At 42.8% G+C, this 26,750-nt stretch overlaps 2 protein-coding genes across 8 annotated transcripts in view; one reads left to right on the top strand and one right to left on the bottom strand.

Annotated features, from left to right (window-relative positions):
• LOC106607325 (G patch domain-containing protein 8) overlaps positions 1-1,719 on the bottom strand; it is a 38,922-nt gene extending 37,203 nt beyond the window's left edge. Inside the window, exon 1 of one of the 2 annotated variants that reach the window (XM_014204178.2) lies at positions 1,634-1,719. In XM_014204178.2, the coding sequence (XP_014059653.1) occupies positions 1,634-1,678 (45 nt within the window). In that variant the 5' untranslated portion in view covers positions 1,679-1,719. The remainder of the gene's footprint in view (positions 1-1,633) is intronic. The other variant, XM_045720560.1, reaches the window with a different exon arrangement.
• Positions 1,720-6,762: 5,043 nt separating this feature from the next.
• Positions 6,763-26,658, top strand: LOC106607326 (mitogen-activated protein kinase kinase kinase 14). Of its 6 annotated transcripts, none has more exons than XM_045720548.1 (16): positions 6,763-6,874; positions 18,640-18,906; positions 19,007-19,088; positions 19,270-19,504; positions 19,880-20,266; positions 20,376-20,510; positions 20,599-20,728; positions 22,238-22,366; positions 23,289-23,396; positions 23,529-23,689; positions 23,848-23,998; positions 24,158-24,490; positions 24,636-24,748; positions 24,921-25,062; positions 25,247-25,347; positions 25,508-26,658. In XM_045720548.1, exons 2-16 carry the CDS (start codon positions 18,648-18,650, stop codon positions 25,670-25,672), a joined length of 2,631 nt encoding a protein of 876 aa, XP_045576504.1. In that variant the 5' UTR covers positions 6,763-6,874; positions 18,640-18,647; the 3' UTR covers positions 25,673-26,658. The 6 variants fall into 6 exon arrangements, with proteins under 6 accessions (XP_045576504.1, XP_045576507.1, XP_014059661.1 ...); XM_045720551.1 differs by having other exon boundaries at positions 6,813-6,874; positions 18,643-18,906; XM_014204186.2 differs by lacking the exon at positions 6,763-6,874 and adding an exon at positions 15,972-16,214 and having other exon boundaries at positions 23,532-23,689.
• Positions 26,659-26,750: the final 92 nt, after the last annotated feature.

The following is a 26,750-nucleotide window of genomic DNA, read 5'->3' as shown; positions in this document are numbered from 1 at the left end:
TAACTCGTCTGATCTGTAATAATGGTATGGGAATAATAATGCATTTTGTAAAGTGGTTACTTGGATCAAACAACATTTTCACTCACCTTGTCTGAAGCGCAAGTGGATAAACAGGTTAATGTCAAGCCTTGTATATTTATTTTAAAAAGTCTCATGGAATGAAGGCCTACATTGAACACCACAAATTGGCTGCTACTGTAGGCTGAATGATAGAACAGCTATTTTCATGTTAAAATGTTATGGGGTGCATTTTCTCCATTGTTTTTGATGGTAGGCCACTCTGGTAGGACAACATTATGATCAAATAGCCATAGTAGCCTACATTGCCACTGTTAAAAGTGTAATTTAAAGTAGGTACAGCCTCAGTGTTCACAGTAAACACATACAAGAAGTTGCAAAGAATTTTCACAAAGTTCAAGTTTGCGCTCAGCAGACCTGAAATTTGCTCAGAGCCTAAAAACATTTTAGGGAACATTGCTGAAGACCACAACATAATCACTAAAATTCTAAATACTATATGTATTCACTGGCAACCGAGGCCGAAATTACACACTGGAAGACCAACGGATTATAAGGGTGACGTCAGTCGCAGGCAGAAACTGAACAGGACACCAACTCAACCCCATCCTGTCTTGGGTTTCAGACAAGCTAAGCAATAAACCAACTAATCTGAATACATTCATTGCATATGTTGAGGTTAATAGTTAGTGTTGTGGTGCTGCCAGCAATACAGTTAAAATTGTCGCCCATTAGAAGTAACATGCCAAAAAATGCGTGAACTACTTGGCATAACCGGTAAATCCGACATAAGCAGAACAGAAGCAAAACAAACCCAGCATTGTCGAGCAACTGAGAAGGGAATCCGCTCACCTTATCCGTACCCTACTAGTAAATAACAAAAGCGAATACATTGTGCTGCACCAACAAGCGGCGTACAGTAGCTAACTAGCTACAAACGATACATGTAGTTAGCGCTAACATGACACATTATTCTCAACTCGCCCGAATGTTGCACAGCCAGGTATGGTATGTAATTCCATGCATGGTGGCTACAGTACAATAGAACCCATGTTTCCCCCTTACTAGCTGACTTTGCTGATAGCTACTTTGAGGAAAATGTTACTGTGATGTGTTTGTACCACCTAGCAAGCTACCCTACGATGAATGCACTAACTGTACATCGCTCTGAATAAGACCGTCTGCTAAATGACTAAATGTACATTGTCATTGTTGTCATTGTCAGCACCAACAATGTGACAGCTAGCCAGCCAACTAACGTTAGCTAGCTCGATGTAGTTAGCTCATTTCCCCCAAGGTCACTCGGTTCACTTTGTCAAAATTACACATTATTTGTATCCACTAAGCACGTGCTTAGAATTGGCAGTTGTGTGTAAAATCCAATTGCTCGCCAAGACGAGCTCGAGAGCAATGCAACTCGTCGAACACTGGACTATCAAGTTGCTGCTAACTAGCCTAGCTAACGTACCTGCAGACTTCTCGAATAGTGCGAGGCTATGAACCACACTACAGATTCCTGATTCGTTTTAAAATGTGTTATTAAGGTGCACAATTATTATCGTGATATTATTTATACTGTATTGTGTTTAGTTGCTAAATATTTGATTAACATTACCTGGAAATCACGTTCTTCGTTGAACCTAGAAAATCTGTCAGCCATTTTCTGTACGCAGCAGCTTCTTTCGTCTCTCTGAATGCTGGTCATGGAAACGCCTACTGAGTTACCAACAAAGCAACTGTCCAATTGTAACTCGCAAATACTTTGATTGACGTATACTTTTTTTAAACGTATTAATTAATTTTTTTGTTACTTTTTTTTTTGATTGACGTATACTTTGAAACAACGTTGCAAATGTGTAAAACAGTGTAACTTTTTGTTATTAAGCGTGCCCAAGCATATTAGCTGGTTCCTAAACCAGCAACGGCCACCCTCATATGCCAATCTAGGTCATTTAGTTTAGTCTACATTTATATCCCACACATATACCCACTCATGTACACTTTGTTAGATTAGAAATAGTATTATTTTACTTCAGCTGTCGAAAGAGAGCAGTAAGCTATACATTACATTATTACTTTGTTATTACAGCTCAATGGGAGACCACACATTTCCACAAGCTCTACCTGGATAACAATTAAGATAGGTTCCCATGCCATCTCGTGGCCAAAACATTGAATAGCGCCAAGGCCACACAAATCAAACAACATTTAATTTTCACACGCTTCAAAAACAACAGGTGTAACCTAACAGTGAACTGCTTACAACAACAAAAAACGCAAAAATAAATAAATACATAGTAACACATTGAATAAATACGCAATGATACAGAAGCTTGGATATATACATGGGGTACCAGTACCGAGTCGATGTACAGGGGTAGGAGGAAATTGAGGTAGATATGTACATATAGTTGTGTGTACATGTTATGTGTGAGTGAGTGGTGATGCAGACAGTCAAGATGCTCTCAGTGGTGCAGCTGTAGAACTTTTTGAGGATCTGAGGGTCCATGTCAAATCTTTTCAGCCTCCTGAGGGAGAAGAGGCATTGTCGTGTCCTGTTCACGACTGTGTTGGTGTGTTTGGACCATGATAGGTCCTTAGTGATGTGGACACTGAGGAACTTGAAGCTCTCGGCCCGTTCCACTACAGCCCCATCGATGTGAATGAGGTGTGTTCGGCCCTCCATTTCCTGTAGTCCACGCTAAACTCCTTTGTCTTGCCCATGTTGAGGAAGAGGTTGGTGTCCTGGCACCACTCTGCTAGGTCTCTGACCTCCTCAACATAGACTGAGAAAAAAGCTGAGAAAATATGTTTTTACTTTAAACCCAGCATGACAATTACTAATCTCAACTCTTTTCTGCTGTACCATGGACAGCCACATCATATTTAGCTTACATTGATTGGAGTGTATTGTTTTTTATATCTTTCAGTTGTCACAGCCATTTTGCGCATAGATGATTTTATTATGTTGAAATGTTGAAGTTGAAATGGTGCTGGAATAGTGGAGGCAGCTTCTGTTTTCTTTGTGACTTGCGATAACTCTCTGTGGTTCTAAATCAATAGTTGTTTAGTAGTCTGAAAATGTCGGAAACATTAACTTGCTTGACCCTGCTGTAGGTCATGTAACTGTTGGTTATATGCTTTGTGGACTTCACTTGACAGTGATGATGAAACACATGTTGAATTTATTCTGCAACTGTGGCATTTTACCCCTTGATCACACCGACAGTGTCGTTGTGCTAAATGGTACGCAGCATCATCTGGATATGTGTGCAACAAAAGTTTAACATTCACCTTCTGCTACCATTTCTGTCAAGTTACACTTCGATCACACTGACAGCATCATTGCATTTTGGTACACCAGAATTACACTAATTTCCAATGAAATGCTGCGTTTGCCTTGCAGCATTGCGATGCACAGGCAGTTGTAGTGCGTTTGGGGTGGTGCGTAAGTTGGAATCTGTGTCAAACTGTATGCGTAGACAGCTTGACAGAAATGGTAGCAGAAGGTGAATGTTGAACTTTTGTTGCATAAATATCCATCTGATGCTGCTGTACTATTTTGCGCAACGACGTTGTCGGCGTGTTCAAAGCGTTATACACATACAGTTTGACGCATACGTTTGATAAATCCAACATATGCACCACACAGAACACACTGCAACTGCCTCTCCAACACAATGCTGCAAGGCAAATTAAGCATTCCACTGGAAATTAATGTACTTCTGGTGTACCAAAATGCAATGATGCTGTCGGTGTGATCGATGCGTTAGCATCATTGTATTTTGGTACACCAGAAGTACATTCATTTCCAATAGAAAGCTGCGTTTGCCTTGCAGCATTACCTTGCAGAAGCCGTTGCAGTACGTTCTGTGTCGTTGGATTTATCGAATGCATGCATCAAACTGTATGGTAGTGGGCTTGACAGAAATGGTAGCAGGTGAATGTTGAACTTTTATTGGACACATATCCAGATGCTGCGTACCATTTTGCGTAATGAACCTGTAGGTGTGATAAAGGAGTTAGGCCTACATATCATGGTGGCAAGGCATATGACAGGGATCATCTACTACATTCAGCCTCGGGATGATTTCTTCTTGAGCGGATGGTCGGGGGTCGGTCGTAACATAACTCCAAATAATTTGTAGACTGCAAATTGAATGCAAGAAGCCCCCAAAAATATGCTTGACTAAAACAGAATAATTTCAAACATTGGTTACATTTGTATATGATCACGTCGTGTCTCTCTATTATGTGTGGAAATACTTTGGAACAGATTTCATAAATGAAAAGCACTCAGAGCTAATTTCCTGGTGGGTTTTTTTTACAGCATTTTATGTCCAACAATGAAAATACCACACACCAAAAAAATTATAAATATATACAGCACAAATCAAAAGTTTGGACACACCTACTCATTCAAGGGTTTTTCTTTATTTTTTACTATTTTCTACATTATAGAATAATAGTGAAGACATCAAAACTATGAAATAACACATATGTTATCATGTAGTAACCAAAAAAGTGTTAAATCAAAATATACTGCTCAAAAAAATAAAGGGAACACTAAAATAACACATTCTAGATCTGAATGAATGAAATAATCTTATTAAATACTTTTTTCTTTACATAGTTGAATGTGCTGACAGCAAAATCACACAAAAATAATCAATGGAAATCCAATTTATCAACCCATGGAGGTCTGGATTTGGAATCATACTCAAAATTAAAGTGGAAAACCACACTACAAGCTGATCCAACTTTGATGTAATGTCATTAAAACAAGTCAAAATGAGGCTCAGTAGTGTGTGTGGCCTCCACGTGCCTGTATGACCTCCCTACAATGCCTGGGCATGCTCCTGTTGAGGTGGCGGATGGTCTCCTGAGGGATCTCCTCCCAGACCTGGACTAAAGCATCCGCCAACTCCTGGACAGTCTGTGGTGCAACATGGCTTTGGTGGATGGAGCGAGACATGATGTCCCAGATGTGCTCAATTGGATTCAGGTCTGGGGAACGGGCGGGCCAGTCCATAGCATCAATGCCTTCCTCTTGCAGGAACTGCTGACACACTCCAGCCACATGAGGTCTAGCATTGTCTTGCATTAGGAGGAACCCAGAGCCAACCGCACCAGCATATGGTCTCACAAGGGGTCTGAGGATCTCATCTCGGTACCTAATGTCAGTCAGGCTACCTCTGGCGAACACATGGAGGGCTGTGCGGCCCCCCAAAGAAATGCCACCCCACACCATGACTAACCCACCGCCAAACTGGTCATGCTGGAGGATGTTGCAGGCAGCAGAACGTTCTCCACGGCGTCTCCAGACTCTGTCACGTCTGTCACGTACTCAGTGTGAACCTGCTTTCATCTGTGAAGAGCACAGGGCGCCAGTGGCGAATTTGCCAATCTTGGTGTTATCTGGCAAATGCCAAACGTCCTGCACGGTGTTGGGCTGTAAGCACAACCCCCACCTGTGGACATCGGGCCCTCATACCACCCTCATGGAGTCTGTTTCTGACCGTTTGAGCAGACACATGCACATTTGTGGCCTGCTGGAGGTCATTTTGCAGGGCTCTGGCAGTGCTTCTCCTGCTCCTCCTTGCACAAAGGCGGAGGTAGCGGTCCTGCTGCTGGGTTGTTGCCCTCCTACGGCCTCCTCCACGTCTCCTGATGTACTGGCCTGTCTCCTGGTAGCGCCTTCATGCTCTGGACACTACGCTGACAGACACAGCAAACCTTCTTGACACAGCTCGCATTGATGTGCCATCCTGGATGAGCTGCACTACCTGAGCCACTTGTGTGGGTTGTAGACTGCGTCTCATGCTACCACTAGAGTGAAAGCACCGCCAGCATTCAAAAGTGACCAAAACATCAGCCAGGAAGCATAGGAACTGAGAAGTGGTCTGTGGTCCCCACCTGCAGAACCACTCCTTTATTGGGGGTGTCTTGCTAATTGCCTATAATTTCCACCTGTTGTCTATTCCATTTGCACAACAGCATGTGAACTTTATTGTCAATCAGTGTTGCTTCCTAAGTGGACAGTTTGATTTCACAGAAGTGTGATTGACTTGGAGTTACATTGTGTTGTTTAAGTGTTCCCTTTATTTTTTTGAGCAGTGTATATTTCATATTTGAGATTCTTCAAAGTAGCCACCCTTTGCCTTGATGACAGCTTTGCACCAGTTGGGGGACCATATCATATGAACTAACATGATATTATAGAGCAAACGCAATTATCACAGCACATAGGTTGTAAAATTGCTATTTTTTCCTGACTTGGCTTCCCCAGTGATTTTACCCACGCACCGCTGCTTGCCCTTCGCTTCATGCACACTTTCTCATCCCTGGGTGCCACGGAGCATGCCTTGTCAGAGAAACCTCCGCTAGCTCTTGGATTAGCCTGGGCAGCCGCTAGTGGTCGCTATGGATCCTCAATATCCATAGCTTCCAAATTCGATATAACTTCGTTGTGAAAAGTTGTGCCTACATTGTGAAAACATTTAGACTGCGTTTAGACAGGCAGCCCAATTCAGATTTTTTTCAATCTGATCGCCTCTGAAGAAATCTGATGTAAAAAGATGTGATTGGTGAGAAAATACAAATGAGTGGAAAACAGATCAGAAATGGACTGCCTGTTTAAACGCAGCCTTGATGTTTACTAATTGTACACAAGAACCACACACTTCCTCCATTCAATCCTAACTTCGAAAAATATCATGTACTTTCGATTTTCAAATCCACACCCCTCCGGTGACGCAATCATCATTTTCAAGGTTGGACATTTTTAGCGAGCTGTGTAGATCCTGAAAACAGCCGACGCCTTTTATCATTGTAAAAACAACAGACTTGAACAAAGGTAAGTCATTATCAACTATAAAGATATCAGAATTGAATATGCCCACAAGATTAATAACTTTCTTAGCAAATGGGTTGAAGTACATTTGAAATGGCGGAGGAAAAGGAGGGGAAGTGAAGTCGCGTCAACATTTTCTCGACCATAGCATAATTACATTTTTTATGAAACGACAAAACTTTCATTACTTAAGAACTTCTTAGTTGTTACATTTAAGATAACAAATGACCCAGGTAGATGTTATGCACGAAGTTGCCACATAGGCTATTACAGTAGATATTGTCAGATATTACAGTACACGGCCTGTTGACGATAGTATCTTCCGACCCGGGTTGTTTTGTTAAGAGCCGCGCTTGCGGAACGTTTTTTGGAAACACAAGGAACGTATCTTCCAGATCAGAGAGAAATCATTTTCATTAAAAAAAGGTTCAAATTACTACACAACTTTATAGGGTTAGTGTTCCCACACATCCAAATATATCTCCAATATAGATCGCTTTTTTATTGAAGACATAGGTGGCCACCTGTTCTAATTAGCTATCTAATGGCTCCGAACACCTGTGTGTAGTTGTAACTGGAGAGGAAGTGTAGTTCCTCAACTGGAGGCGTGCACAGCTGTGCAAAACTCTACAGTAAATGTATATTTTTTTATTTGAAGGATTCTTTCTCGCTGATATAAAAGATAAGGGGCATATCAACTAGAGGTCGACAGATTATGATTTTTCAACGCCGATACTGATTATTGGAGGACCCACCAAAAAAAGCCGCTGCCGATTAATCGGATGACTTTTTTGGTACTTATTTATTTGTAATAATGATAATTACAACAATACGGAATGAACACTTATTTTAACTTAATATAATACATCAATAAAATCAATTTAGCCTAAAATAAATAATGAAACATGTTCAATTTGGTTTAAATAATGCAAAAAAAAGTGTTGGAGAAGAAAGTAAAAGTGCAATATGTGCCATGTAAGAAAGCTAACGTTTAAGTGCCTTGCTCAGAACATGGGAACATATGAAAGCTGGTGGTTCCTTTTAAAATGAGTCTTCAATATTCCCAGGTAAGAAGTTTTAGGTTGTAGTTATTATAGGAATTATAGGACTATTTGTCTCTATATGATTTGTATTTCATATACCTTTGACTATTGGATGTTCTTATAGGCATTTTAGAATTGCCAGTGTAACAATATAGCTTCCGTCCCTCTCCTCGCTCCTACCTGGGCTTGAACCAGGAACACATCGACAACAGCTACCCTCGAAGCAGCGTTACCCATGCAGAGCAAGGGGAACAACCACTCCAAGTCTCAGAGCGAGTAATGTTTGAAACGCTATTAGCGCGCACCCGGCTAACTAGCTAGCCATTTCACATCGGTTACACCAGCCTAATCTTGGGAGTTGATAGGCTTGAAGTCATAAACAGCGCAATGCATTGCGATGGGCTGCTGGCAAAACGCACGAAAGTGCTGTTTTGAATGAATGCTTATGAACCTGCTGCTGCCTACCATCGCTCAGTCAGACTGCTCTATCAAATCATAGACTTAATTATAACATAATAACACACAGAAATACGAGCCTTAGGTCATTAATATGGTCAAATCCGGAAACTATCATCTCGAAAACTAAACGTTTTTCCTGTCAGTGAAATACGGGTGGCATCCCTAAGTCTAAATATTCCTGTTACATTGCCCAACCTTCAATGTTATGTCATAATTACGTAACATTCTGGCAAATTAGTTCGCAACGAGCCAGGCGGCCCAAACTGTTGCATATACCCTGACTCTGCGTGCAATGAACACTAGAGATGTGACACAATTTCATGTTAGCAGGCAATATTAACTAAATATGCAGGTTTAAAAATATATAGTTGTTTATTGATTTTAAAGAAAGGCATTGATGTTTATGGTTAGGTACATTGGTGCAACGACAGTCATTTTTTGGCAAATGCGCTTCTTAAATCAACACCCGTTTGGCGAAGTAGGCTGTGATTCAATGATAAATTAACAGGCACTGCATCGATTATATGCAACGCAGGACACGTTAGATAAACTAGTAATATCATCAACCATGTGTAGTTAACTAGTGATTATGTTAAGATTGATAGTTTTTTATAAGATAAGTTTAATGCTAGCTAGCAACTTACCTTGGCTTCTTGCTGCCCTCGCGTAACAGGTAGTCAGCCTGCCATGCAGGCTCCTCGTGGAGTGCAATGTAAGGCAGGTGGTTAGAGCGTTGGACTACCCCGAATCCCCCCTGAACAAGGCAGTTAACCCCCGTTCCTAGGCCGTCATTGAAAATAAGAATGTGTTCTTAATCTGACTTGCCTAGTTAAATAAAGGTGTAAAAAAAAAAAAAGAATTGGCAAATCGGTGTCCAAAATACAGATTACCGATTGTTATGAAAACTTGAAATCGGCCCTAATTAATCGGCAATTCCGATTAATCGGTCGACCTCTACTATCAACATATGTTTCGAAAACCGGTTGGAAAGTCATGATTGTTGATTTTTTTTTAACTTTAAAACACAGCATCGGAATTGTATACTGGACAAAAATATAAACGCAACATGCAACAATTTCAAAGATTTTACTGAGTTACAGTTTATATAAGGAAATAGTCAATTGAAATAAATTCCTTAGGCACTAATCTATGGATTTCACATGACTGGGAATACAGATATGCATCTGTTGGTCACAAGTAGGGGTTTGGAACAGAAAACCAGTCAGTGTCTGGTGTGCCCACCATTTGCCTCATGCAGCACGACACATCTCCTTCACATAGAGTTGATCAGGTTGCTGATTGTAGGCTGTGGAATGTTGTCCCACTCCTCTTCAATGGCTGTGCGAAGTTGCTGGATACTGTCCGGAACACGCTGTCGTACACATCGATTCAGAGCATCCCGCACATTCTCAATGGGTGACATGTCTGGTGAGTATGCAGGCCATGGAAGAACTGGGACATTTTCAGCTTCCAGGAATTGTGTACAGATCCTTGTGACATTGGGCCGTGCATTATCATGCTGAAACATAAGGTGATGGCGGCGAATGAATGGCACAACAATGGCCCTAAGGACCTCGTCACGGTATCTCTGTGCATTCAAATTGCCATAGATAAAATGCAATTGTATTCATTGTCCGTAGTTTATGCCTGCCCATAGCATAACCCCACCGCCACCATTTGTCAATCTGTTCACAACGTTGACATCAGCAAACTGCTCGTCCACACAACGCCATACACGTGGTCTGTGGTTATGAGGCCGGTTGGACGTACTGCCAAATTCTCTAAAATTATGTTGAAGGCAGCTTATGGTAGAGAAATGAACATTCAATTCTCTGGCAACAGCTCTGGTTGACAGTGCTGCAGTCAGAATTGCACGCTCCCTCAAAACATAGGTTTTTCATGCTAGCAGTTTAATTGAGTCTAGTAGGGTATTTTTGGACAAGCTGCTGAATTTGATAAACCAATTGGCTCATCAACCCTCTACCAGTTGTCTGTAGAAGCACACACAGTACCTGTGCAAGTGCAGGTTCTTCATTTCACTTCTCACATAATGAAGCTTACTGGTAGTACCCAGTCACATGTTGTTATTACAAGCACACAAAGACAAGAGACCGAAGCCTTTTGAGTCACTCACTGTTGTGCAGCAAACACCATAGCATAGTTACAGTATGGAATTCACAACTAAATGTTTGCAGCTAGATATAACTATTAAGTTAACTGTCTAAAATGTGTTAAATGCTCTGCAGTTGGGCATGTGGATTGCCGACATAGTAGCTAGGTATCTATCAAGTTTCACTCCATTGATCTTCGTGCGTGCGTGCACGTGGGTGGAGTGGGATTTTTGGAGTAGCGAAAACCTTTTTGTTAACATGATATCCTTGCCGGGCCCATTCCCATTCACGTTGCGATAGCTAGTTTTTTTGTTTTACCTTTATTGAACTTGGCAAGTCAGGTAAGAACAAATTCTTATTTTCAATGACGACCTAGGAACAGTAGGTTAAGTGTCTTGTTCAGGGGCACAACGACAGATTTCTACCTTGTCAGCTCGGGGATTTGATCTTGCAACCTTTCGGTTACTAGTCCAACGCTCTAACAACCAGGTTACCTGCCGCCCCCTACTTGCTAGTAGTAGCAAGCCTGCAGCCACTGAGGTATAATAAGAACTGGAGACTGCATCCAAGATGTCCACCCGTTATTTTCTAGGTAGATCTACTCACGTTCACATACGCCTATTCGTGGACCGTGTATATCTGGGTTGCATCCTGTTTATACGGCCAACATCACATGCGCGCTAGCGCACAGGGAGCAGCGACGACGTCATCCAAAAACATGGCAGACATTGGATGAATATAACATTTTAATATCTTCGGCTGTAAGTGATGAAAAAAAAAATCTGCCTCAACGACAATTATTTGAATAATTCAATTAATGCTTTGTGCACAAAGGTGATGACAAAAGTGTCTTATTAGGAATTTTCAAATCTGACTTATGTATGTGGCCATCAATATGGGAATTCTCTTTCTGGGCCAGGCATCAGTTAAACTGCAGTATCCAAACAAAACTGTAGAAACAGTCGAAACGTGCTTTTAGACCAGCCTGGCTAAAAACATAACAAGCTAGTTAGCCTTTGTGAAATAATCAGATTTATAATGAAAAAAATATGGAAAATATTCTTCTACATGCCGGTGTAACCTAAAACATGATCCCAGTTTACATTTTTACATTTTAGTCATTTAGCAGACGCTCTTATCCAGAGCGACTTACAGTAGTGAATGCATACATTTCATTAAAAAAAATCCAGTTTGATATGCTTCTTGTGTATTTATTCCCATATTATTACTTACCCTCTTGCTCTTTTGCACACCAGTATCTCTACTTGCACAACATCATCATCTGCACATTTATCACTCCAGTGTTAATGCTAAATTGTAATTATTTCGCCTCTATGGCCTATTTATTGCCTTACCTCCCTTACTCTTCTACATTTGCACACACTGTACATAGATTTTTCTATTGTGTTATTGACTGTACGTTTGTTTGTGTGTAACTCTGTGTTGTTGTTTTTGTCGCACTGCTTTGCTCTATCTTGGCCAGGTCGCAGTTGTAAATGAGAAATTCTTCTCAACTGGCCTACCTGGTTAAATAAAGGTGAAATAAATAAATACATTCCCATATCAGCTAAAAATAGAATGTCATCATGTTTTGGTCACGGGAGAAAAAAAGCACATGGCTAGCTAGTTGACTACAGCAGGTTCTACCATTTCATAATAATAACTAGTTATTACTGTAGTTATTACTTTTAAACTAAATACCTTTTTTGGGTTGATTCTTGTTGTTTGGTTTATTTACTGTTTGAACAGTCGCTGAGATTATATTTGGTTATCAATGCAAAATAGGTTACTTTAATGTGGGGATGGCATTTGACATTTTTGGGTACTCAGTTTTTTTTACACAATGCCTGCGCTGGAAAGAAATGTGTGCTTATTTATCTATAGGCCTGTGTCAACATGCCTAATTTATCATAACCATTAAAGATAAGAAATCCTAATTGCTAAATTGCCCCATATATAGTACCAATCAAAAGTTTAGACTCACCTACTCATTCCAGGGTTTTTCTTAATTTTTTACTATTTTCTACATTGTAGAATAATAGTGAAGACATCAAAGCTATGAAATAACACATATGGAATCAATCATGTAGTAACCAAAAAAAAAGGTTAAACAAATCAAAATATATTTTATATTTGAGATTCTTCAAAGTAGCCACCCTTTGCCTTAATGAGAGCTTTACACACACTTGGCGTTCTCTCAACCAGCTTCATGCGGTAGTCACAAATGCACATTTGTACAACCAGCTTCACAAATGCACATGTACAAATGGAACACTAGAGGCAAAGCAAATTAACATTGTCTTCAAGACAAAATAAATAAAACAATTGGGACAAAATGTAACTGTGATCTCTGGTTAAAGAACGAGCTTTAACGTTTGGGTACTCGATTACTCATGCCCATCCCTGCTTTGATGAATAGTCGATATAGCCTATAGATCAGATCATGGAGCCAAGTGACAACACTGCCCCCACTGTGGAAGGAAGGATACAGCGTGTCTTAATTTTCAGGTAGTAAAAAAGTAAATAAAATGCCAGAGCCTATTACAAAGAGATGCACCTTTTGTTATGAAAAATTACATTGCAACACTCCGAATCGTACGTCTGCGTAGAGCTTGTAATAAGCTTAAGTGGTTAGCATTTTGCAATCAAGCTCATCTTGGTAACTGAAGTGAATCCCTTCCTGGATCAAGAGGCTTGCTGTCTAATATTTGTTTGAGTAGCATTTTTGAGTTACTTGTATGAGCTGGGATGTCTGTACTCCAAATAGTTTATGTAAAAGGTTTGCATGTTAGCATTATCTAGCATTTGCTATGGGATTTTACATGTACTTGTTAGCATTGATAACCTTCTGATTGAAAATAGCACCCCTTGTGTGTTTTAGTGCCAGTATTACGGTATGGCACAAAGTCGGTATGGGGGGGTTATACTTGACTAACATATGGAATTGTTTTAAGATGGTCATACCATGGATCATTTAGCTATTTGATTTAGAATTTAAGGACCCTGTAGGTATAAAAAATATATATATTTACAAATTATTTGATAAAATATAGAATTTGCCCATAGAAACACATTAAATGACACATTCATAAATGGCAAAACAGACAGTCAACAAATGTATCCGAAGGAATAAGATTTTGAAGTGTCTGTCTTATATCTATGGGATATAAGAAAGCTCAGATTTCTTATTTTTGTATATATTTTTAACACATATTTAACCCATTCATTTTTTAAACTGATACCTGGTTACCTTCAGACGAGTCCTGTGACACTTGTGGGGGTCGTAGAACAAAACAGAGAACAGCATCAGTGACGATTAAAAAGTGAGTATGCCCACTGAAAAGAATAGTGGGTATACAGCATATAGCCCCCACTACACCACTGGGCTAAAGTCTTCCACTCAGGGACCAGACGCGAACCTGATGAAATGACTAAGAGAAGCAATGTCCTTCTCTATGTCTATGATGCATTTTTATCCCCAGAGTAAATAGCTGTTGTCTTTCTGGTGTGTGAAGGATGTGTTGCTATGCACAGAGGCCTTCACCCCCTCTGATACCCTGCGTCATTCACTCATTGAGACATTCATTTTTGATTCCCATGAGTTGCTTGCTAGTCACTGAATGAATGCCTCGTAACAGTGCTCTGTGAGGGACTGGGGGGCCCAGAACTACTGGTAGGTATCCAGGGATGGTGGAGGCATACTGGTGTGTTAAATTATCCAGGTCCTGCAGAAGATGGAGCCCTCGGCTGTCCTTACTCAAGCCTCTGGTATTCTGCTAATCTGAGTGGGCGTATATGAGTCAGTGGTCATTGTGTGTCTGTGTGTATCCTTCCTGAATCTTTTCAGCAGTTCCATCTGCAGCCGTTCCTCTATTTGTTCCTTTCTTTGTTGTATCCTCTACAGTCTACATTCACTCCCCCGGAATCTAGCTGCCATTTTTGGATCCCCTTTCCACCCCTCCTCCCGTTTCTGTCCTTTCTGCCCCCACATTCTCTCACTCCTCCACCAAGATTCCAACTGTCCCCCACCCCTCTGCTCACTGAGTATCATGCTCATGTTTTTCATGCATGTGTTTTCGATAGGGAGTCAACAGGTCCCTTAAGCACAATTACATTGTCACATTGACAGTTAGGCCGGGGCCTACATTGTTATAACACAATTGTTACATTGCTGTAATAACACAACATGGAGAAATAACAAACTGAATCTGCACACAGTTTACCAAATGCTGAGTACAGCTAGGGGAGGACTAACTTTATATATCACAATGACTGGTCCCCATGGTCAGAGTGGTTTTCTGGGCTGTGGAGTGCAGCTCTACAACCTATCATTAGCCTGTAGTTTTCATAGTTTAACCTCTTCAAGAGTTTTTTAAGAGGGCAAATTACTTGTGAGTGATCCTTCAAGGCCAGAGGATGTAGGCTAATCCCAGGATAGAAAATGATAACATTCACTCTGTTTAAGCGATCACAAGTAAAATATTTCATATTACTCAAGGTCAAATAAAGCAAGAGTCAAGGGTGATGATAAATGAATATACTGTAGGCTACTTGCTTTAAGCTGTCACTCAGTCCTATGATTTGATACAAGAGTTGGCTGTTTGACATGTACAAATGTGGTCCCTGAGTTTCATTGCCCTTTAGTGGCTCTGTTCTGAGTAATTTGTTGTTCCTCTCTCAAAAAAAGAGGAAACCGAAAAAAGGAACTGAGATTTTCCCAAACTCAAAAAGGAGGCCGACCTTATCCCTGCTATAAGTTAAAACCTCACAATTCTCACATGTAATCCTCATGGGTCATTCTGATGTTTTATTTATTAAAATGATTATAATAAGAAGGGAAAACAGCAGGGGCTAAAGGTTGGGAGTTCAACACACCATAACTAAAAATCATATATTATAGATTATACAGACAGAGGGGATTGATAGCAGCATCACTGATTTATGGGAGCACATAACTTTGGTTATATGTAGAACAGAACCATGGTGTTCCTGTTGACATGATTGATGCGACTACTCTGGCCGGATGGAATCAAGTGGCTTATTCATGCATCATCGTTTGCTTGGTATTTGACCCTGAGTGTGTTTTAAGAGCTTAACCCTGAACCCTGACCCCTTTCTGCAGCCCCAACGCATCACAATGAGAGGCTTAAAGTGTGGCCAAAGAGTATAACATAGTCTAGTACATAACTAAGACGTGGCCCCTTACTTTGGGGAATTAGATCTTCAGGGTTTGTTGTTTTGGGTCCCAAATGAACATTTGAAGAGTTAGACGGGTTAGATTTGGACACTGTTGAGTGCGCTTTTTAATAATGTGCTCTAATTTTCCCATTATTTGGGGAGTGAAAATGGGACAGAATGACACTGAGCATGAGCGAGAGAAAGTGCAGAAAGAGCAAGCCAGCCCTGCTACTGCAGGGAAAAGGGGGGGGGGGGAAGTGAGATGGATTTCCCGTAAATCACCATCAACCAATCACAGCTCCTACCCAGGTTGGCAGTGGGCCAGTGGGATCAAGCGACACCAAGCAACCGAGATACACAGCAAGATTACAGAGTGAAGTAGAGAGAGAAGAGAGATAGAGAGAGTTGAACGAGACCTATATTACAGAGAGTGAGTTATCATTTGTAAGGATAGGGGTATATACTAGCAGAATATTTGACTTCAGTTTAGTTTAGTGAAAAACGGATAATCAGAAGAGACTGCAGACCTGCAATTCAGACCTGCCTCTGTCGGTAGGTCTATGTTTCCTTCCTCAATGTCTATTTTTCCGTCCAGTTCTTTGTCAAAGGGCCTGTGCTTACTACCGCCCCACTTGATTTCAGTTGGGGTGTGGTGCTGTGTTTTGGAGGAGGGGTACGTGTGCGGATCTCTCGCTTTAGCAGGAAGTGATGATCAGTGAATGAGAAAGCTGGTGTGCCTGGTCAGAGTCTGGGTTAGACAACGTGTGTGGAGGAGGGAACAGAGAGATAGACAGGAAAGTGGAGAGTAAGAATAACAATAACGAGGCTATATACAGGGGGCACCGCTACCGAGTCAGTGTGCGGGGGTACAGGCTAGTTGAGGTAATCTGTACATGTAGGTGGGGGCGAAGTGACTATCCATAGATAACAAACAAACAGCAAGTAGTAGCAGTGCACAAAAGTGTGTGGGGGGGGAATAAATACAGTAGGGGAAGAGGTAGTTGTTTGGGCTAAATTATAGATGGACTATGTACAGGTGCAGTAATCTGTGAGCTGCTCTGACAGCTGGTGCTTAAAGCTAGTGAGGGAGATAAGTGTTTCCAGTTTCAGAGATTTTTGTAGTTCGTTCCAGTCATTGGCAGCAGAGAACTGGAAGGAGAGGCGGCCGAAGGAGGAATTGGCTTTGGGGGTGAGATATACAGTGAGATATACCTGCTGGAGCGCGTGCTACAGGTGGGTGCTTCTATAATGACCAGCGAGCTAAGGGGGGACTTTACCTAGCAGGGTCTTGTAGATGACCTGAAGCCAGTGGGTTTGGTGACGAGTATGAAGCGAGGGCCAGCCAACGAGAGCGTACAGGTCGCAGTGGTGGGTAGTATATGGGGCTTTGGTGACAAAACGGATGGCACTGTGATAGACTGCATCCAATTTATTGAGTAGGGTATTGGAGGCTATGTTGTGAATGACATCGCCGAAGTCGAGGATCGGTAGGATGGTCAGTTTTACGAGGGTATGTTTGGCAGCATGAGTGAAGGATGCTTTGTTGCGAAATAGAAAGCCAATTCTAGATTTAACTTTGGGTTGGAGATGTTTGATGTGAGTCTGGAAGGAGAGTTTACAGTCTAACCAGACACCTAGGTATTTGTAGTTGTCCACATATTCTAAGTCAGAACCGTCCAGAGTAGTGATGCTGGACGGGCAGGCAGGTGCAGGCAGCGATCGGTTGAAGAGCATGCATTTAGTTTTACTTGCATTTAAGAGCAGTTGGAGGCCACGAAAGGAGAGTTGTATGGCATTGAAGCTCGTCTGGAGGGTTGTTAACACAGTGTCCAAAGAAGGGCCAGAAGTATACAGAATGGTGTCGTCTGCGTAGAGGTGGATCAGAGACTCACCAGAAGCAAGAGCGACATCATTGATGTATACAGAGAAGAGAGTCGGCCCAAGAATTGAACCCTGTGGTACCCCCATAGAGACTGCCAGAGGTTCGGACAACAGGCCCTCCGATTTGACACACTGAACTCTATCAGAGAAGTAGTTGGTGAACCAGGCGATGCAATCATTTGAGAAACCAAGACTATTGAGTCTGCCGATGAGGATGTGGTGATTGACAGAGTCGAAAGCCTTGGCCAGGTCAACGAATATGGCTGCACAGTAATGTTTCTTATCGATGGCGGTTAAGATATCGTTTAGGACCTTGACCGTGGCTTAAGGTCCTCAACGATAAGGTGTAAATCTTGGCAGGTGTTGTGCAACATTGTTTTGTGCTGCTCAACATACATTGCGCCCTCCAACACACACTCCTTCTATTCTGTGGAACTGAGGCAGGCCTGTTCCTTGAACATTCCATGTAGCAGTCTTCACAGCACGACTACTTCCTGGTGTTAACGACACAGTTGTAACTGTCAAAACAAGGCCGTGATCGAGTTTCCTGTCTCAGTCGCTCACCGCAAAACATGAAGTTTCAGCAGAGAAGGAGCTGCGATCAAGTTTCTGTATCAAGCATACACTTCCTCCATGTTGAAAAAGTGATATGTTTCAAATCAAATTTATTGGTCACAAAAAAAAAAAGAATTGCTTTGGAACGAGGCGCAATACAAGGCAGAGATAAACAATTACGAGATTGACTTGTTTCACCGCCACACAAAGCCGGCCATTGTTCCGTTCTTAGCAGGTGCAAAGTTCAGTTGACATGAGGGAGGCTCTTTCCAGAAGTGAATAAGCTATACTGGGGTTTTTGATTACCCACTCGATGTCCCTGCAATCACAAGCTCTGCTCCACTCTCTGCTAATGGACAGGTGTGAGGATCGCTTAGATCTTCAAGTTGGTTGTTGTGGAGATGTGCTTCAAATGAAGTGCTGTACACTGAGCTGTTCAAGGACGGACCGTTTTCAATAGTCCAACCAACAGCGAAGTTAGTAAACAGGATTAAACCATGTTTTATTCTGAATTGACATCATTTTCTGTTTCCTTCTCCAGCAGGTGAGATGGCGGTGAGGCGAAGGATCTTTAACTCGACCAGACCATTCTCAGGGTCACCCCAAATAGAGCTGAAGGGGTCTTACCCAAGCCTTCCCAGCCCAGAAGACAGGACGAGTGACGAGGAGGGGAAGGAGAGCAAAGGGGACTTCATGCCTAGTTTAAAACCCAGAATAATTAAAGTCCTAACGATAGGCACAGCAGAACAAGTGGGTGAAGCAGGTCCACTGAACTATCAGAAGAACTCGTTCATAGCCCAGGCTGAATGTGAGTATACTAAGGACGGGCGATACTAGTTTTGATAGGGTTAATTGCAGAGAGAGAGAGAATGGCACCAAGCTAACACCTGCTGTCTGTGCTTCCCCAGGTGAAACCCAAGACTCCCAGCAGTTCAGCCCTTCCTGCTCCGAACGCTCCTTTGTCGCGTCCCCCAACTGCTTAATCAACCGGTATGACCTCACTTATCCCTCCAGTACACACTCCATCATTATCTCACCTTACAACTCTCTCAATCTTTGGGTTTCTTCTTTAGCTACAAAGCATTAGTTAAACCACTAATGTCTTCTTACAATTTTCGGTTTTCGTGACAGTACTGTATTCACACAGGCATTGCTGTTGTGTCTTCCACAGGGACTCATCAGAGCACAACAATGTGGCGTGTTCCAACGCAGCCTCCAACCAGGACAAACCAGGCTCCCCGGCCCACCGCTCACCCAGGAAGAAGCCAAGGAAGAAACAGAAGAGGAAGGAGAAGAAAGAGGAGCAGAGGGAGACAGGGAAGCAGAGACAGAGACGTAGAGTACCTTCTGGTGTCCCTGAGCAGGAGACCCAGACTGGCAGTTCTCCTCAACTGATCCAGACCCAGGTAAGATGAGCACTCTCCCTGTAACATCCTACCGTCAGACACAAAATGGATGACGTTGAACTCTAGTTGAACTTGAAGTGCCTTTCTTGTGATTCATAGTCTGTAGTATGAACCGTAGACAGTCTCATATGGTGTTTGAGCTTCTATCATCAAACATCCTAGCACAAACATTAGCTTTCCAACCGGGAGGAAGTGATTCAGAGAACTCTTGACTGTCTGAGACAACGCTTCCTTTCAGGTGTCCACAGTCTTGAAGCCTCACCCACACAGATAGGTGTCTGTGTCAGTATCATTACCTGGAGGTGAAAGCTCTTTCCTGGCAGACAGTCACCTTTAATCACCTGGTGGTTGGTTTGTCTTTTTCCCATTTAACAGGACGCTTCAGAGCACCAAAGTAACATCAGCACTTCCTACAGTAGCAGTATCCCGAGTTTAGAGGCACATGACACAAGGCGCCCTTACCCCCTCCAGGACTGCAACAGGGACCCCAGCCATTCCCACCTCTACTGGGGCCCCCAGGTGTTTAGCCCCCCCTCCAACCTCTCCACCTATGGGCAGGAGAGTGACTCAGACTCTCCTCTCAGCAGTGTGGGAAACTGTTCGTTGGCCCTGGCAGGGCTCAGGGGCAGTGTCAGTCAGGAGGACCGATGCTACGCAGGTCCCTTCTGCAAAGACTTCTGCAAAGACGTGGAAAGGGATGTCAGGGAGAAGGAGGGAGAAGTCTCAGAGACTGACACCAACGAGGGCCTGATCTTCAATGTGGTAACTTTCCAGACTGCAGTAGTTGTCAATAAATGTGGTTGTTTACTTATGGCTTTTTCTGATTCTTCCTTATTAACTCAGCCAATTGTTATCTCTCATTTCCTATTAGAATATTCAGCCTGTGAATCATGAGTACAAGGAGGGGAAGGACTACAGCCTCTGCAAGTCTATCAACACAGGGTCATACGGGGAAGTGCACAGTGTGCAAGACAACAGAACACACTTCAAATTTGGTGCCAAAAAGGTACAACAGCACAGTGTATACATTATCTGTGTGTTATCTCTCTCTATTGATAACTATTGAAGTCTCTCCTCCCTCTCCTTCCTCCCAGATTCTCCTGAAGAGTTTTAGTAGTGAGGAAGTGGGTACGTGGAGTGCCCTGAAGTCTCCTCGCGTGGTGGAACTCTTCGGAGTGATCAGAGAGGGGCCCTACGTCGTCCTCTTCATGGACCTCAAGGCTGGTGAGCTATACACTATACTGTACCTTGATCTCAGGCAGTGACCTAGACGCTAGTTATGTGCTGGCCAGCTGTTTGTTCACCCGCACCCACCCGCAATTGCTAATAACCCATCCGCAACCGCCAGACTATATGTGATAAAGTGACAATCTGAGGCCTGCACCTGATCCTAACCCGCTATAATATAGAAAAATGCTGTACGCTACAGTCAAAGACGGTGGAATGATTTTTTGACAAGGGGTGCAGATTTTCTCCTGATTTTAGATATGTTTCAGCTTATAATTTCTGACATTTTGGTAGACTATTTGTTAGTCAACTTGTCTATAATTAGATACATGCAGCTTCTCTTCTGTCATTATATGTTGCCCTCAAAGACTAAATTAACCCCTGCTCACCAGATTGTCATAAATCAATAGAATGAATGCTTTAATCTAGTTGACATCGGTAAAGTTTTTCTCTGTCATCTTCTTTCGTGGAGCAAAAAGGTTTAGGGACCAAAAAATAATTAAAGGAGAACGATTTTCTGTGCTACATTTCCAAATGACATCAGTTTGACTGGTTGTAAGGAAATAGAAAGCTGTGAAAACAACCCAACATGTTTCTGATAAGATTTCAGTTTGGCTTGGATGCATATTTAACGTGGTTGAAATACTATCAGCTTTTATGATGCTGATAAAGATAGATACCATCTGTAGAGGTACTAACTGAGCATTTGCATTCTCTCAAGATGCTGAAAGAAAGAAATCATATTTCTCCACTCCTGTTCCTGAGTCAGAATTTTGCCTACATTTGGTGTATCATTTTACTGCAAGAAATCCTTAATTTTGCAGGAGTTAATATTAAGGCTATGTGAGAGGTTATAGACCTACAGTCAGTGTCCAGATTTCAGTTTACATTAAACCCATCTGAACAATAGGCTACAGTTCCCATGAACTTCCTGATTTGAAATCCCCGTCTTGTGACTGTCGAATTTGAATAGCTCCTCACAATCATCACACTTTTACCACTTCACCAAATATTTTCCCAGCATTACTTTTCTGGCCCTCCTTTCTCTTCAACATTTCAAAGCTTATCTCTTGTTGAATTAAAATCTGTGGATTGACGTACATTTTTTGGCCCGTTTCAAAAAGCATGTGGTTATTGTCATGTAGGCTATTTGGCGCGTGTACAGTTAGACTCCTAGGTTTATGCACTAATGCCAGGTAGCCTAAAATAATTAAAGAACAACCTCAATGTAGCCTATAGATATAAATTGTGCAGGAATTATACATTTATGGATTTTTTAAAGGTATTGTTTCTCTTTATTCAACCCGCCCGCTACCCACCCGCCCTTCATCCACACAATATTTAATGACCCTAAACCCGTCCGGGTTATGAGTCAACCAGGGCATCACTACTAGACACCTCTGTTAGAGTTTCTCGAAGAATGCCTCAGATCACCACTATGATTTTGAGGTGATTTTCCATCACCCACTGACCCCTCCTGCCCTCTTCTCTATTATCTGCTTCTAGGCTCTGTGGGTCAGCTTATTAAAGAGAGGGCTCGGCTACCTGAGGACCTGGCCCTGCACTACCACTGTCAGGTCCTGGAGGCGCTGGAACACCTGCTGAAGAGACGAGTGCTGCATCTGGACATAAAGGGTAGGCCGAGACATGAGATAATGAAAATGGCTAACTTATGAACAAAACTACAGCAGAAGGTTCATAAAACCCACGGTAACTGAATGCCTGGGCACGTACACTGACTCTTACTAGGCCTTTTCAAACTAGGTTTGATTATGGTGTTTGATTATAGTGTTTGATTATGGCAGCTATTAAAACAGTAGTTACAAGACTTGTGTCTTGACAGTTGACACATGTAAAGAGAAATAGAAGAAGCAGACGTTCAGGATATTCCTATTTTGATTCCTATTTCGCCTTGGTGAGAGTAAGTTCTTTCTCGGCTGTTTTTGCAGTTGTTATGTGGAACACAAGAGTCGCAGATCGTGTCTTGATCTCCCGCACCTGTGTTGTGAAACCAGAGCACCACAGGCTGAGAACGCGCCAAGCCGGGAATTTCCCACAGCGTGACTCACCGCTGCTCTTTAGAGGGCGCATGCGCTCGCCAGCCAGAGAGAGGGAGAGAGAACTAGAGGAAGAGAGAGAGCGACAGAGCAAAGGATAGACAGTTGGAACCACATGGCTCAGTGCTCAGACGCCACCTGGTGTGAGATATGCCACACCACAGGCACAGATACAACAGGGAGGTTTTGCCAAGTCACCTGCTGCCTGTCTATTATGCTATAAGCCACAGATTCATTCCTTCCCCAACAGCTGTTTCTTAATAGCCAACATGACTTGGATTTGACTCTCTTGTCCCCCTGGTTACCAGAACCTTGCCCCGTCTGCATAGCTACAGTGCTGCTAAATATGGCTGTCTCATCCCAGGATTATAGAACAACAATAACCAAATCCAGTAAATAGCCATAGATAACATGCCTTCCTGTTTGTGTGTGTGTGTGTGTGTGTGTGTGTGTGTGTGTGTGTGTGTGTGTGTGTGTGTGTGTGTGTGTGTGTGTTGCAGCGGACAATGTGTTGCTGTCAGAGGATGGGAGGGACACTTTTCTGTGTGACTTTGGACACTCGGAGAGAATGGACATCGGTGGACAGAGCCTAAGTGCATCCCAAGGAGGTAGCAAAATATGAACTCAAGCCCCCACTAGACAAAAAAAGAGGGATACACCAAAAACAATAAAGTGTTTGACCTGGTTGTCATGTCTGAATGTAAATAATAAATAATAAACTCTGTGTACGTGTGTGGAAGCAGATCTGAAGGGGACAGAGACACACATGGCCCCGGAGATTGTGAAAGGGGAAACCCGCGGAGCCAAAGCAGACGTGTGGAGCAGCTGCTGCATGTTACTGCACATGCTCAACGGCTGCCAGCCCTGGACACGATACTACTCCCGCCCACTGTACTTCAAGGTATCCTTCAACACAACACCACCCTGTCTTCATACTTGACGTGTGACACATATGTAGCTTTTGATGTTAAAAAAAAAAAAATCGTAGCCGATGTTAGACCTCCGATCGGATTGAATCTTCATGTCGTGGATTGATTGTTCATGTGGCTACGGTTACAGATAGCCAATGAGCCACCGCCTCTGAGGGAGATCCCGCCCGATTGCAGTCCCTTCACTGCTGATGTCATAAAGGTGGGACTACAGAAGGAGCCAACCAAGAGGGCCTCCGCCTCGGAGCTCAAGGAAAGAGCAGCCAGAGCTCTGAGAGAAGGTGAGGGTGTAGCACTGCCACTGTTTTTAGATCAGTTCTTAGATGTTAAAAACTGTGGCTGTTAACCATGTTCATTTGAATACTGGCTAACAAACCTACTGCCTTTAGATCAGTCCTTAGATGTTATAACTGACTAACAAACCTACTGTGTGTCTTTAGTGGGAGGACTCAGCAGCCCCATCAGAGGGTCCTATAAGGAGCCCCTACAGATAGATGACAGCCCCAGCCAGTCTAGCCAGCCCTTGCCTCCCTTCAGCAGAGACACCTGCTCTGAGGAGAGTCCTGAGCTATGGCTGGAATCCATGAACCCAGGGAGCAGGGAGCTGAACAATGATGAGGAAGAGGAAGGCAGTGAGGCAGACACTGAGGAGACAGCCTCATCTCCAGACTCACCTCGCTCTCTACTGACACAACTCCATGAATGGCAAAATCCCAAGATGGCCGATGTCACCTCCAATGTGTCTGAGCTTGAACTGCGCAAACTGGAGAGAGGTAAGGGTTGTTGCAACATTCTGTGTGTTTGCTGTCTGTCAGTCTGTGTATCTAAGTTCATTTTACTTGATGTATATCTTTGTGTGTCTATATCAACTCAAGTCAACTCCTCTGTTCTTACCGCTCCTCTTCTGCTTCTCTGCAGAGTTCTACCTGACCAGTCTGTCTCAGCTGCACTCAGCAGAAACCCAGGAGCAGCTACTGTCCTGCCTGAGCAGCAGTGACTGTTACTCCAACAGGGACTTATGGGACAGAAAGGTAACCCACCATACAAGCTAGATAATATGTTAGATAATGTTAGATAATATGAACAGCTGTAGAGTGTGTAATGTGTTTCTGTGGGTTGGTATCTGGGTCTCTCAGATCACATTATCAGCCCATTCACGGTTCTCCCTTTCTTTTCCCTGTCTCCCTCCTCCCCTAACTATAGGACTCTGGCCGTTGGTCCATCAGCCCAGGTGATGACCTCAGCTCTGGCGTGTTCTCCTACAACAGCCAACCGGACGGACAGATTCTCAGTATGGACTGGCTGGTTCACCAAAGCCACCTGTCTCCACCCCGATGCTTTGAGGGTGAGTGACATCTCTCGTTAGCTGACCCTGGAAGGTGCTACAGCTCAGGACGTTTAGATAAGAGGATCATGTCATATTGTTTCCCACTGGATAGGACCACATTCCCATAGAGATATCACTCATGCTGAGAAAGCATGTGCGGTGCACTCATGTTGGCTGTTTCTCTGCACTGTGATTGGCTCAGGAGTTGACGTCTGCATCACGGACGTAAATGGGCAAAGCATCCGGATCCGAGAGAAACGCAGGGTGAAGGTGGGACACATCGCCACGGGGATCAGCGACCAGGTGAGTGAGGACTCATGGTTGAGTTTTCAATATGCCTCCCCTGACAACAAGTCGTGCACAATCAGATTTTCATTTTGATGCGCTTGTACTTTTCACAGGCAACTACACACAGGCCTTCATTACACCACCTTACACCTGTGTGTCTCTCTCTCTCCCCTAGATCTCTGAGAGGGTGTTCACCATGGAGACTCAGGAGCGGGAGCCAGTGGCCCACGATGAGGAGGTGCAGGACTCTGGCCTCCTGCTCCGCTGTGTCCCTGCTCCTGACTACTGCCAGGCCTGGAGATGGAGGGTCAAGGAGGGGGTGCTGGAGACTCGTAACTGAGCCATCAACTCCCCCCACTCATCAGTAGCAGTCTTATCAAGCATCAGGACTGTGAACTCACTCTTGTACGCCTGTCTCAGTCAATCCTGCTTTTTATCAAACTGTGTGTTATGTATAATCCTCGTAAGGATCGTACCCTTTTTTTTCAATTTTCGCCTAAAATTACATACCCAAATCTAACTGCCTGTAGCTCAGGACCTGAAGCAAGGATATGCATATTCTTGGTACCATTTGAAATGAAACACTTTGAAGTGTGTGGAAATTCTCAATTAATGGAGGAGAATATTAACAGCAGGGGTTCAACCTTTAGAACCCAGTTCCTATATTTGAATATAAGAATGTATTTTATCAAACAAAACTATGCGAAATTGTATCTCTGGGACCCTCAGGATGACAAATCACAACAAGATTACTGAATGTAAGTACATTATTTACCTTCAGAGGTGAATGTATCAAACCAAGTGCCGTGATAAGTTTTTTGTTGTTGTGCACTCTCCTCAAACAATAGAATGGTCTTTTTTTCACTGTAATAGCTACTGTAAATTGTACAGTGCAGTTAGATTAACAAGAATTTAAGCTTTCTGCACATATAAGACATGTCTATGTCCTGGAAAGTTGATGTCATTCTAGTCACATTAACGCACGTTAGCAACAATCGTCCCGATATTGGGACACCGATCCCGTAGAGGATAAAGGGACAAATGTCATGTGTTTCTTATAAATGGATATCCCTGTAAATTACAGGAGCACACACCTGTGGTGTTTGTGTTCTCTTTAGAGAAAATGGTTTATGTGAATAAGCTACAACTGCCTTTTCTCAAAGGTATGGAAAGTCCAACAATACTGTAAACCTAGCATCATTTTTTACACTTAGCTAGAGCACACCCAGCAATAGCACTGAGCCAATAGGATGTTAACATCTCAACCCTGTGTACCTTACAGTAACATGGAATCATGTCATGAAATAAAAGCTGTACTCTGAAGTATTTCATATCCATTTGCTGATCAATAGGAAAGTTTAAATCCAACTACTACTGGACACTAGATATAATGCTTCCAGTTGAGAATTAGTGTACAA

The sequence above is a fragment of the Salmo salar genome, chromosome ssa06, assembly GCF_905237065.1.
Source record: "Salmo salar chromosome ssa06, Ssal_v3.1, whole genome shotgun sequence".
NCBI lineage: Eukaryota > Metazoa > Chordata > Actinopteri > Salmoniformes > Salmonidae > Salmo > Salmo salar.
The sequence above is the reverse complement of the archived record's forward strand: the minus strand, read 5'-3'. Positions and strand labels throughout refer to the sequence as shown.

Coding starts and splice junctions, on each gene's coding strand:
- LOC106607326 (XM_045720548.1), top strand. CDS start 18,648: ATGGCGGTGAGGCGAAGGATCTTTAACTCGACCAGACCATTCTCAGGG. Junction 24,749..24,920: donor GGGACTTATGGGACAGAAAG/GTAACCCACCAT, acceptor CCCTAACTATAG/GACTCTGGCCGTTGGTCCAT. Junction 25,348..25,507: donor CCACGGGGATCAGCGACCAG/GTGAGTGAGGAC, acceptor TCTCTCCCCTAG/ATCTCTGAGAGGGTGTTCAC.